A 13810-nucleotide genomic window follows, 5' to 3' on the forward strand; every position below is an offset into this window, starting at 1 on the left:
CTGCAAGCTCACACTGCCTGCTCATGTCCAGCTTCTCATCCATCAACACCTTCAAGTCCTTTTCTGAAGGGCTGCTCTCAATTTCATCATCCCCCAGCCTGTATTGAAACCTCTCTTTCCTAAGGGTATTGATAATTAGTCCCACTAGAGGAAATTTCTCCAGCTTTCCTCAGCCCTGCCCTGCTGCTCAGTGTCGGCTCTGAAAGCAGAGACAGTGGTCAGTGAGAAAAGAACTAGGCAGGAGGTACTGAAGTCCATAGTGCAATTAAAAAACCCAAACCTTCATGTGAGGAAGAAGTGCCCAAAGGGAGCCTTGCTTGCTAAAGCTCTCATCTCCCCAAGCTGTACTTGCCACCTTGTTCTTTACACTACCTACAAGCACATCTGTGGTCCTTTTTTGTGGCCTGCTCATTTCATTCTGCTATGCTCTACTAAACATACACTTGAATGTTTCATGGTATGGAAAATCACATCAGTTATTCCCCAGCCCTATCCTTTGGCCTTGTCTAAATTGTGCTGCTGCTCCAGCTGACTTCCTTCTATCCTCATTCTCCCTTCTTTCACAGCCATGGTAGAGACTGTTTATGTGGTCCATGATTAATCCTAGTTGAAAGACATCATTCAATTTAGCAAAGAAATTTATTTCATAGAATCATAGAATTGTCAGGGTTGGAAGGGACCTCAAGGATCAGCCAGTTCCAACCCCCCTGCCATGGGCAGGGACACCTAAACACTAGATCAGGTTGCCCAGAGCCACATAAAGCCTGGCCTTAAAATCCTCCAGGGATGAGGCTTCCACCACCTCCCTGGGCAACCTGTGCCAGGCTCTCACCACCCTCATGGGGAAGAACTTCTTCCTAACATCCAACCTGAATCTACCCATTGATAGTTTTTTTCCATTCCCCCCAGTCCTATCACTCCCTGACACCCTACAAAGTCCCTCCCCAGCTTTCTTGCAGCCCCCTTCAGATACTGGAAGGCCACAATAAGGTCTCCTCAGAGCCTTCTCTTCTCCAGACTGAGCAATCCCAACTCCCTCAATTTCTCCTCATAGAAGAGGAGCTCCAGCCCTCTGCTCATCCTCATGACCCTTCTCTGGATACCTTCCAGCATCTCCAGATCCCTCTTGGAATAGGGGCTCCAGAACTGGACGCAGTACTCCAGGTGGGGTCTCACCATAGTGGAGGGAGAGAATAACCTCCCTTGCCCTGCTGGCCACACTTCTCTTGATGCAGCCCAGGATGGGATTGGCTTTCTGGGCATTCCATTCAATTTAGCTGACAGGAAGTTTCTCTGGGTTGTTTTACACAGCATTCTTCCCCCCACTGTATTTTTCCTATGCTTCACCTCCTTAGTTAGATAGGATTAATGGGTGCCCTCCGCTTCTCTGCCACTCAGCCCAGCTGTTGGTGTCTGGTGTTGGTGTCTGATGCCATATAAACTGCAGCCACCTCTGCAGGTCATCCACTTTCCCAGCCTTCCTATGGGCCCAATGACAGGCACTGCCTCCCAGGAGACCGGCAGAGGTTGTCTGCCCCTGCAGAGACAGCAGCCACCTTCATCCTGCTTGTTCAGTGGCACAGGCACACAGGCAAGAGGCAAAACACCCTTTTTCCTTACTCAGGGTAAATGAATCTGTCTGAGATGCTGGCTGGGTCACACACCCAGGGTTGGTGACTCAAAGCACCCCTATCTGTGACACTTTGCCTTCTGGGTTTAGTCCAGCTCTGCAGACTGATTTTGATAACAAATAGCTGAAGCCCTTACTCAGCAGGACAGACTGTGCTCCTCTAAGGACTCCCTCACATACTGAAAGCCACCCTGCTGCTGCTGGAGGAAAGGGTGGTCAGGCTTTGGAATGTGCTGCTCAGGGAGGTGGTTGAGTCCCCAAGCCTGGATATGTTTCAAGGTGGTTTGGATGTGGTGCTTGGGGATATGATTTAGGGGGGAACCCTGTAGAGTAAGGTTCTGGGTTGGACTTGGTGTTCCTGAGGGCCTTTTCCAACCTGAATGTTTCTGTGATTCTTTTGCTCACCTGCAGGAGTTTTACCAGGGTACTCGGCTCATTGATGTCTTGCTTCTGATGACTGTTGTGGCTGACCTCCCAAGTGCTGCTCCCTGTGATGCATGTTTGTTTTGTTCCTCTTGCTTCTAAACATTGGGGTAAGATGACAACCTGGTGTTTAAATGCTATTATAGCATGAAATCAAGCCCTTCAACTTACATGACGAGAAATAAGCTTGTTTGTACTTGTGCACAACAATATATTCTTCTAATTCTGTGGTCCCATGGGACCATAATTCTGTGGTTGCTACCAACTTCCACCACATCCAGTACATAGTATGAAGCAAGACATTTATTTTTATGCAGCACTGATGTGCAGCTACTTCAGTGAGGCAAAGACACAAGAAGAGGAGAAGCATCTCTTTATGCTTCTGACCTACACACACACACAGAGTCCTGTGTCCAGTTCTGGGCCACTCAGTTTAGGAAAGATGTTGAGATGTGGAAGGTGTCCAGAGAAGGGCAACAAGGCTGGGGAGGGGTCTGGAGCACAGCCCTGTGAGGAGAGGCTGAGGGAGCTGGAGTTGCTTAGCCTGGAGAAAAGGAGGCTCAGGGGAGACCTTATTCTGTCTACAATTACCTGAAGGGAGGTTGTAGCCAGGTGAGGGTTTGTCTCTTCTCCCAGGCAACCAGCACCAGAACAAGAGGACACAGTCTCAAGCTGCGCCAGGGGAAGTTTAGGCTTGATCTTAGAAAGAAATTCTTCCCAGAAAGAGAGATTGGCCATTGGAATGTGCTGCCCAGGGAGGTGGTGGAGTCACCATCACTGGAGGTGTTTCAAAAGAGAGGGGTGAGGCGCTTGGTGCCATGGTTTAGTTGACTAGATGGTGCTGGGTGATAGGTTGGACTTGATGATCTCTGAGGTCTTTTCCAACCTGGTTAATTCTGTGATTCTGTGACCTGGTTTAGAATACCAGAGAGCAGCACTGTGTGTTTTGGATGCAGTGCAGGCATGCTAGACTAATGTTCCAAACACTACACAGGCATAAACTAATTTTTTTCTCCAAAGAGGGCAAAACGAGGTACAGAGCAAATAAATGAATCAACTTTCAAACTCACAGAAATAGCAGATTTGGGTTGGAACACAGAATCTTAGCTGTAACTTCCTCCTTTAAATTATATCCCCTCTCCCTAATCACTTTCTGTGGCTTCCCTCATCTCCCATGCAATGCAGAAAAAAAAAATAGTAATTGCAAACCAATGTTTTTCAAGTCCAAGTGCCAAGTGCTGCACTTTGGCTACGGCAATCCCATGCAGAGCTACAGGCTGGGGTCAGAGTGGCTGAGAGCTGCCAAACAGAGAGGGAACTGGGGGTGCTGATCGACAGCTGCCTAAACATGAGCCAGCAGTGTGCCCAGGTGGCCAAGAGGGCCAATGGCATCCTGGCCTGCATCAGGAATAGTGTGGCCAGCAGGAGCAGGGAGGTCATTGTGCCCTGTACTCTGCTTTGGTTAGGCTGCACCTTGAGTCCTGTGTCCAGTTCTGGGCCCCTCAGTTTCAGAAGGACATTGAAATACTTCAAAGTGTCCAGAGAAGGGCAACAAGGCTGTTGAGTGGCCTTGAACACAGCCCTGTGAGGAGAGGCTGAGGGAGCTGGGGTTGCTTGGCCTGGAGAAGAGGAGGCTCAGGGGAGACCTCATTGCCCTCTACAACTCCCTGAAAGGTGGTTGTAGCCAGGAAGGGGTTGGTCTCTTCTCCCAGGCAAGCAGCACCAGAACAAGGGGACACAGTCTCAAGCTGTGCCAGGGGAGGTTTAGACTCAAGGTGAGGAGGAAGTTCTTCATCGAGCGAGTCATTCATCATTGGAACGGGTTGCCCAGGGAGGTGGTTGAGTCATCGACCCTGGAGGCGTTCAAGAGGAGATTGGATGTGGCACTTGGTGCCATGGTCTAGTCATGGGGTCTGTGTTGATAGGTTGGACTCGATGATCCTCGAGGTCCTTTCCAACCTGAGTGATACTGTGATACTGTGATACTGTGATATCCCCTCTCCATAATCACTTTCTGCGGCTTCCCTCATCTCCCATGCAATGCAGAAAAAATAATAGTAATTACAAACCAATGTTTTTCATCTGTAATTCATTAACTTAGACCCTGGCCATCTAGAATGGACTACTGCAGAGGGAAACCTCTTAGATGCAGCTCTTACCTCTCCACTCACAGTGAAATTTCTGCAATTACAACAGGGCAAAAGCAGCCTGGTAAGGACCAGGTTTGTCAATCTACTGCTCCACTGCCTACATTCTTCTCCTCCTGTTTGCCATCAGTCACCACTCAAGCACATGGACACAGATCATACAGCTGAAGACAACAGGCTGAAGGTCAGTCAGCTATGTCCATGGCCAATGGAGATTCTCTACATTATTATTTTTTGTCTTGTACTAACCTCAGTTCAGCTTCTGTGAAGGGCAGCAGCGGTTTATGCTGTTCACCATGAGCAGGTTAGAAAAAGCTAAACAATGGCATTTGGGCTGGAGGGAAAGTTGTGTGAGGGAAAGCTGAGGGAGTTGCCAGGGTTCAGCCTGGAGAAGAGGAGACTTAGAATCAACCAGGTTGGAAAAGACCTCAGAGATCATCAAGTCCAACCTAATACCTAATACCTCAGGACAACTAAACCATCGCTTCAAGTGCCACGTCCAATCCCCTCTTGAACACCTCCAGGGATGGTGACTCCACCACCTCCCTGGGCAGCACGTTCCAATGGCCAATTACTCTTTCTGGGAAGAGCTTTCTCCTCACCTTGAGCCTAAACTTCCCCTGGCACAGCTTGAGAGTGTGTCCTCTTGTTCTGCCACCTGGGACCTTATCACTCTCTGCACCTACCTAAAAGGAAGTTGTAGTCAGGTAGGGGTCAGGCTCTTCTCCCAGGCAACTTGTGGCAGGACAAGAGGGCATGGCCTGAAGCTGTGCCAAGGGAGGTTTAGGTTGGATATTAGGAAGCACTTACCCACAGAAAGGCTGAGTAGGCACTGGGATGGACTGCCCAGGGAGGTGGTGGAGTCACCATCCCTGGAAGTCTTTAAGAAAAGCTTGGATGTGGCACTTGGTGGCCTGGTTTAGCTGATAAGGTGGTGTTAGGTCTTAGGCTGGACTTAGAATCATAGAGTCATAGAATTGTTAGGGTTGGAAGGGACCTCAAGGATCATCTAGTTTCAACCCCCCTGCCATGGGCAGGGACACCTCACACTACAGCAGGTTGCTCACAGCCACATCCAGCCTGGCCTTCAAAACCTCCAGGGATGAGGCTTCCACCACCTCCCTGGGCAACCTGTGCCAGGGTCTCACCACCCTCATGGGGAAGAACTTCTTCCTAACATCCAATCTGAATCTACCCATTGCTAGGTTTTTTTTAACCCATTCCCCCCAGTCCTATCACTCCCTGACACTCTAAAAAGTCCCTCCCCAGCTTTCTTTGGAGGCCCCCTTAAGACTTGATGATCTCAGAGGTCTTCCCCAGCCTCAATAATTCTGTGATTTGCCCCCTTGTTTCTCTGAGTGGCCACAACCATTTCTTCGATGCAAACCCCATATTCCACCCAATTTCACCCAACATTTTCAAGGCATTAAATACTGTTTATCCTTCCAGGGAATGCTGCAGTGCACATACAAATGGAAAACCTCATGCCTCTTGAGTCACTTTCTCCTTAATCTCAAATAGCTTCTCATGACCCAAATGGGATTTCTCACATGGCTTTACTCCATGAACTCCAAGCTGTGTGCTCCCACTCTGTACAGCTGCCAGGTGCTGATCAAACAGAAAGTACACTTTAGGTCATCTCAGCTCAGTACTCTGTTGTTCTACAAAGACAGCTAAAACTCTGCTGTTAGCACCACTCCAGTAGGAACAGATAAGAGAAACAGTTTAACAGAAGCGGTACCAAGGGCTGTTTGGAGTTCGGCAGGCCAAGCCAGCATTTACAAGGACCAGGCTTCAGCACAGTTTTCAGCAGAACTAAGAGTGATTGCTCCTGCTCCACCATTCCTACCACTTTGCTCTTCCAAAACCAGAGCTTCAGGATCACAAAATGCTAGGGGGTGATGGGACCTTGAAAAGTCATCCAGTCCAACCACCCTGCTAGAGCAGAGTCACCTAGAGGAGGTCACACAGGAATGCATGCAGGCAGGTTTTGAATGTCGTCAGAGGAGACTCCACAACCCACCTGCACAGCCTGTTCCAGGACTCTGTCACCCTCACAGTGAAAAAGTTTTCCCTTCTGTTCACATGGAACCTTACTGAATGTAAGGTTTTTTTTTACTGAAGGTAAGGTTAATTTTCAGCTTATGAAAATTAATATGGTTGCGCTGGAGTGTGTCCAGGGAAGGGCCACAAGGATGAGCAGAGGGCTGGAGCTCCTTTCCTATGAGGATAGGCTAAGGGAGTTGGGGCTGTTCAGTCTGGAGAAGAGAAGGCTCTGAGGAAACCTTATGGTGGCCTTCCAGAATCTGAAGGGGGCTACAAGAAAGCTGGGGAGGGACGTTTTAGGGTGTCAGGGAGTGATAGGACTGGGGGCAATGGAGCAAAACTAGAAATGGGTAGATTCAGATTGGATGTTAGGAAGAAGTTCTTCCCCATGAGGGTGCTGAGACACTGGAACACAGGGAGGTGTTGGAAGCCTCATCCCTGGAGGTTTTTAAGGCCAGGCTGGATGTGGCTGTGAGCAACCTGCTGTAGTGTGAGGTGTCCCTGCCCATGGCAGGGGGGTTGGAACTGGATGATCCTTGAGGTCCCTTCCAACCCTAACAACTCTATGATTCTGGAATATATGTTGAAAAGTCTATGAGAAATAAACCCACACAGGTTAAAAAAATGAAGGGCAAAAAGGCTTCCTTATTTTCTTAAATATTCCTGGCAGTTTTCCTCAAATACTACTAAATCAAATGGTGCAAATTCAGTGGCAAACTGACAGGAGAATTCAGGGGTAGCTGATTTGCTAACAAAGAGTCCAAAATGATCTTGCTGAGGAGTTAATAGTCACCATTAGTAAATCTGCACCAAATTAGTTGGGACTGCTGATTTGCTTGGGTGTAGGGAAGCTCTGCAGAGGGCAAGGCCAAATGCAGGGTCCTGAACTTGGCTCACAACCACCCCATGCAACCTACAGGCTTGGGGCAGTGTGGCTGGATAGCTGTCTGGCAGAAAGGGACCTAGGGGTGCTAATGGACAAGAGGCTGAATGTGAGCCAGCAGTGTGCCCAGGTGGCCAAGAAAGCCAATGGCATCCTGGCTTGGATCAGCAAGGGTATGACCAGCAGGAGAAGGGAAGGGATTTCCCCCCTGTGCTCAGCATTGGTGAGGACACATCATGAGTACTGCGTTCAGTTTTGGGCACAATACAAGAGGAACACTGAGGTGCTGGAGTGAGTACAAAGAAGAGCAACTCAGCTGCTGAAGGGCCTAGAGTCTGATGAAGAGCAGCTGAGAGAACTGGGACTGTTTAGTTTGAGGAAGAGGAGGATGAGAGGAGACCCAACCAACCTCTACAACTATCTGGAAGGACAAAGTGGAGAGGCAGGAGCTGGTCCCTTGTCCCAGGGAATTAGCAATAGAACAAGAGGGAACAGCCTCAAGCTGCACCAGGGTAGGTTTAGGCTAGACAGTAGGAAAAAATTTCCACTGAAAGAGTGGTCAGGCATTGGAATGTGCTGCCCAGGGAGGTGGCACCATCCCTGGCTGCGTTTAAAGGTGGTTTAGATGTTCCGCTTAGCGATATGGTTGAGTGGTTAACATGGTAGAATAGAACAGAACAGAACAGAACAGAATAGAATAGAATAGAATAGAATAGAATAGAATAGAATACACCAGGTTGGAAGAGACCTTCAAGATCATCGAGTCCAACCTATCATCCAACACCACCTAATCAACTAAACCATGGCACCAAGCACCCCATCAAGTCTCTTTCTAAACACCTCCAGTGATGGTGACTCCACCACCTCCCTGGGCAGCACATCCAAATGGCCAATCTCTCTTTCTGGGAAGAATTTCTTCCTAACATCCAGCCTAAACCTCCCCTGGCACAGCTTGAGGCTGTGTCCTCTTGTTCTGGGGCTGGTTGCCTGGAAGAAGAGACCAACCCCCACCCGGCTGCAACCTCCCTTCAGGTAGTTGTAGAGAGCAAGAAGGTCTCCCCTGAGCCTCCTCTTCTCCAGGCTAAGCAACCCCAGCTCCCTCAGCCTCTCCTCACAGGGCTGTGCTCCAGACCCCTCCCCAGCTTTGTTGCCCTTCTCTGGACACCTTCCAGCAACTCAACATCTTTCCTAAACTGAGGGGCCCAGAACTGAACACAGGACTCAAGGTGTGGCCTAACCAGTGCAGTGTACGGGGCAGAATGACCTCCCTGCTCCTGCTGGCCACACTGTTCCTGATGCAGGCCAGGATGCCATTGGCCTTCTTGGCTGCCTGGGCACACTGCTGGCTCATGTTCAGCCTACTGTCAACCAGCACCCCCAGGTCCCTCTCTGTTTGGGAGCTCTCCAGCCACTCTGACCCCAGCCTGTAGCTCTGCCTGGGGTTGTTGTGGCCAATGTGCAGAACCTGGCACTTGGATGTGTTCAATCTCCTGCCCTTGGCCTCTGCCCATCTGTCCAGCCTGTTGAGGTCCCTCTGCAGAGCCTCTCTACCCTCCAGCAGATCAACTCCTGCCCCCAGCTTGGTGTAGTCAGCAAATTTACTGATGATGGACTCAATGCCCTCATCCAGATCATCAATAAAGATGTTAAAGAGCATGGTTGGACCTGCGGATCTCAAGGCTCTTTTCCAACCTGAAATGATTTTATGATTCTATAAGCAAGATGATTTGCTCAAGGAAGCGTGGTGTCCCATAGGCTATTTGTTGGTAGATGTACTGACTAGGGAAAAGTACTGTAAGTACCAAGTATGTAACAGGTCTTTTTCAGCACACAGGCAAGTCTGATAACTCCCATGAAGGGATAGTTCTGCTGCCACACCTTGCACAGGCAGGACAGTGGTTACAGCACTTGCTTTTCTGGGACCAGAGCTCAATTTCAGCTTAAAGACCAGCAATGTAAAACGAGCTCTAACAGGATTAATCCAGCTCCTTCTAGATGAATTTACATCCTGCTTTTCCAGAACGCCACATTAGGTCACCACACTTGAATGAGTCCTCTTTAGAAGTTCCTGGCACAGGGAAAGAAAGCATTTGACAGTTCAGCAATAGATGTTGAACGTGGCCAGAGAAGGACAACGAGGCTGGGGAGAGGCCTTGAGCACAGCCCTGTGAGGAGAGGCTGAGGGAGCTGGGGTTGCTTAGCCTGGAGAAGAGGAGGCTCAGGGGAGACCTTCTTGCTCTCTACAACTACCTGAAGGGAGGTTGTAGCCAGGAAGGGGTTGGTCTCTTCTCCCAGGCAACCAGCACCAGAACAAGAGGACACAGTCTCAAGCTGTGCCAGGGGAAGTTTAGGCTGGAGGTGGTGACCGCGCGTGGGTGACCACGTTCGTGTTTATAAATACGCTGAGGGTGAGTGCCAAGAGGCTGGAGCCAGGCTCTGCTCGGCGATGCCCGGTGACAGCACGAGGGGCACGGGGTGGAAGCTGAGGCAGAGGAAGTTCCATGGAAGCAGGAGGAAGAAGTGTTTGACTGTGAGGGTGACAGAACCCTGGAGCAGGCTGCCCAGGGGCGTTGTGCAGTCTCCCTCTCGGGAGATGTTTAAGACCTGTCTGGGCGAGTTCCTGTGTGATCTGCTGTAGGTGACCCTGCTCGGGCGGCGGGGCGGGGCTGGGTGAGCTGTGCTCAGCACTGGTCAGGCCACACCTTGAGCACTGTGTCCAGATCTGGGGCCCTCAGTTTAGGAAAGATGTTGAGTTGCTGGAAGGTGTCCAGAGAAGGGCAACAAAGCTGGGGAGGGGTCTGGAGCACAGCCCTGTGAGGAGAGGCTGAGGGAGCTGGGGTTGCTTAGCCTGCAGAAGAGGAGGCTCAGGGGAGACCTTCTTGCTCTCTACAACTCCCTGAAGGGAGGTAGTTTGTCTCTTCTCCCAGGCAACCAGCACCAGAACAAGAGGACACAGTCTCAAGCTGTGCCAGGGGAAGTTTAGGCTTGAGGTAAGGAGAAAGTTCTTCCCAGAAAGAGTAATTGGCCATTGGAATGTGCTGCCCAGGGAGGTGATGGAGTCACCACCCCTGGAGGTGTTCAAAAAAGGACTGGACGTGGCACTTGGAGCCATGAGGTGTTGGGTGACAGGTTGGACTCAATGATCTCTGAGGTCTTTTCCAACCTTATTGGTTCTATGATTCTGTGTTTGCTTGGTCACTTCCATGGCTTCTCTACAGCATGTAGGCCTTGGTAAAAATACTAAACTAAGAGTTTGTCAGGGACAGAGTGGCTCTATAAACACCATGAACTGATTGCTTTGATTCTCCCTGAGAAACTGAAATTGTTTCCCCAGAACACAGCTTTGCAGTCTTCAACTTTATCAAAACTAAATCACAGAATCATGGAATCAGTCAGGGTTGGAAGGGACCTCAGGGATCAGCCAGTTCCAACCCCCCTGCCGTGGGCAGGGACACCTCACTCTAGAGCAGGTTGCTCAGAGCCACATCCAGCCTGGCCTTCAAAACTTCCAGGGATAATAATTTTTTTAAATCACAATGAAAATAGAATAATAATAATTAAAAAAAGGGTTTTCTTTTCTTATTTGGCTCCCAGGATTTCCAGCTTTTAAGTGCAGCATTTCAGCCATGCATAGAAAGAGGGTTCAAATTCAAAGCCAGCTCTGGCAGAATCTCCATGCATAACAGAACTGTGGGTTTCAGAAAAGCAAAAACCAAACCCAACCAACCAACCAACCAAAACCCCACCCCAAAAAAAAACCAAACCCAAACCAACAAAACCCCCCAAAACCCAAAAACATAACTAAAACAAACAACAACAAAAAAACCTAACCAAAAAACCCCAACCAACAAAAACAACTCACCACAGAATGGTTTGGGTTGGAAAGGACCTTTAAAGGTGATCTCATCCAACCCCCCTGCAGTGAGCAGGAACATCTTCAACCAGAACAGGTTGCTCAGAGCTTTGTCTAACATGATCTTGAATGTTTCCAGGGCCAGGTATCTACAGCCTCTCTGGGCAGCCTATGGCAGTGCCTCACCAATCCAGTCTAAATCTACCCTTGTTTGGTTTAAAATCATTACTTCTTGTCCTACCAAAAAAAGACCTAAAGAAAAGACTCTCCCCACCTTTCTGCAGGCCCCCTTCAGCTACTGGAAGGCTGCTATTAGGCTTCTCTGGAGCTTTCTCTTCTCCAGGATGAACAAGCCCAGCTCCCACAGTCTGTCCTTGTAGCAGAGGTGTTCCACCTCCCTGATCATTTTTGTGGTCCTCTGGACCCACTCCATCAGGTCCATGTCCTTCCTGTGTTGTGGGCTCCAGAGCTGCATGCAGTGCTCCAGGTGGGCTCTCATCAGAGCAAACTGGCAGAATCAGCTCTCTGAATCTGCTGGCCACACTGCTTTTGATGCAGCCCAGGCTGCCATTTGCCTTCTTAGGCTGCAAGTGCACACTGTTGGCTCACGTCCAGCTTGTCACCCACCAGCACCCCCAAGTTCTTTCCTGCAGAGTTGCTCTCAATTTCATCATCTCCATCATCAGACTGCCCCAACCTAGGTGCAGCACCTCACACTTTGCCATATTGAACCTTATGAGATTCTCCTCAGCCCAGCTCTCCAGCCTGTCCAAGTCCCTCTGGCTGGCATCCTGTCAGTAAGTGATTCACATAATACACTTGCTAATGTGAAACCATAGAATCACACTATCAGTCAGGGTTGGAAGGGACCACAAGGATCATCCAGTTCCAACCCCCCTGCCATGGGCAGGGACACCTCACACTAGATCAGCCTGGCCAGAGCCTCATCCAGCCTGGGCTTAAACACCTCCAGGGACAGGGCCCCAACCACCTCCCTGGACAACCCATTCCAGGGCTTCACCACTCTCATGGGGAAGAACTTCCTCCTCACCTCCAGCTTCATTCCATTCCCCCTAGTCCTATCACTACCTGAGATCCTGAGCAGTCCCTCCCCAGCCTTCTTGTAGGCCCCCTTCAGATACTGGAAGGCCACAATGAATAAAATGTTGAAGTAAAGCAAAAAAAGTTCACACAGTGGGGGAAAAAAAGAGAAATAAATAATCAAAGCCACTAATTTACTGTCACAGATCTTTTGTTTTGATTGATTTTGCTTCAATACACTTCCAAGATTCACCAAGTGCAGCAGGTTCAGTGCTTGTTCCACATCTTTGATTTATTAACAGCAAAATGAAGCATTAATGCACTTTATTTAGTGGTCACTGTGATGCTGGAAAGACCTCTGGGACAAATGAAATCCAAGTTACTTCCACACCTGACACTGCTCACGATTTTTGAAGTGTCACTGAACAAACTCAGACAACAGGTTTAAAAGTCACCAGCCTGAAGCTCACTCAGATCTTACTCCCCCCCAAAGCTCTTATTTCTGCTACTTAAGTGTGAGGAACACCTCCATATTTCTGCAGATTGCACACAGTAAGTGACACTGAATGTCCTTCAGATAAAGGTGAGGATTTCAACATGAATGCTTAGCTGATCTTTGCATCTTGCTTTGTTTCACCTGCTGCCACTTGCTTGCCTTTTATGAGGAAGACATGATTCTTGAAATTGCAACAAATATCACTTCAGGGTCACCATCCTTCAGAAAAGGAGACATTCCAGTCCAGGATCTCTGTAATCTCATCCTTTGTCCCCAGGAGGAATCTTGCTGCTGCACAAAATTCAGTGCTTAGAGGTCAGAGTCAGTGTGGAGGACACTCTGAAGATTTGTGGAAGCATATTGCTCAGCTGGTAAAACATTTCCTCAGAAATTGTCTGGAAAAAGAATAAAACACACCAGTTGGTTTGGTTTGGGTTTTGTTTTTTTTGCTGTAGTTTGGAAGCATGAAGCTGCACTCAACTTTGTTTCATAACAGAACTGCTGTTTGTCAGAAGACAGTCTCACAGTATCACCAAGGTTAGAAGAGACCTCAAAGATCATCGACTCCAACCTGTCACCACAGACCTCATGATTACACCATGGCACCAAGTGCCACATCCAATCCCCTCTTGAACACCTCCAGGGATGGTGACTCCACCCCCTCCCTGGGCAGCACATTCCAATGATGAATGACTCTCTCAGTGAAGAACTTTCTTCTCACCTCGAGCCTAAACTTCCCCTGGTGCAGTTTGAGACTGTGTCCTCTTGTTCTGGTGCTGGTTGCCTGGGAGAAGAGACCAACCCCTTCCTGGCTACAACCACCCTTCAGGGAGTTGTAGACAGCAATGAGGTCACCCCTGAGCCTCCTCTTCTCCAGGCTAAGCAACCCCAGCTCCCTCAGCCTCTCCTCACAGGGCTGTGCTCAAGGCCTCTTCCCAGCCTTGTTGCCCTTCTCTGGACACATTCAAGTGTCTCAATGTCCCTCTTAAACTGAGGGCCCCAGAACTGGACACAGGACTCAAAGTGTGGCCTATCCAATGCAGAGTCCAGGGGCACAATGACCTCCCTGCTCCTGCTGGCCACACTATTCCTAATGCAGGCCAGGATGCCATTGGCCCTCTTGGCCACCTGGGCACACTGCTGGCTCATATTCAGGTGGCTGTTGATCAGCACCCCCAGGTCCCTCTCTGTTTGGCAACTCTCAGCCACTCTGACCCCAGCCTGTAGCTCTGCATGGGGTTGCTGTGGCCAAAGTGCAGCACCTGGCACTTGGACTTGTTGAATGCCATCC

General features: G+C 49.4%; 1 protein-coding gene across 3 annotated transcripts in view; it reads right to left on the reverse strand.

The window, feature by feature from the left end:
- Positions 1-12218: 12218 nt before the first annotated feature.
- The window catches only part of FERRY3 (FERRY endosomal RAB5 effector complex subunit 3), a 36311-nt gene continuing 34719 nt past the window's right edge, over positions 12219-13810 (reverse strand). For all 3 annotated transcript variants that reach the window (XM_068160925.1, XM_068160924.1, XM_068160926.1), the window contains one exon: positions 12219-12914. In XM_068160925.1, the coding sequence (XP_068017026.1) occupies positions 12822-12914 (93 nt within the window). In that variant the 3' untranslated portion in view covers positions 12219-12821. The remainder of the gene's footprint in view (positions 12915-13810) is intronic.

Source organism: Melanerpes formicivorus, unplaced genomic scaffold, assembly GCF_026170545.1.
Source record: "Melanerpes formicivorus ecotype bairdi unplaced genomic scaffold, bMelFor1.0.p_v2 SCAF_54, whole genome shotgun sequence".
NCBI classification, from domain to species: Eukaryota; Metazoa; Chordata; class Aves; order Piciformes; family Picidae; genus Melanerpes; species Melanerpes formicivorus.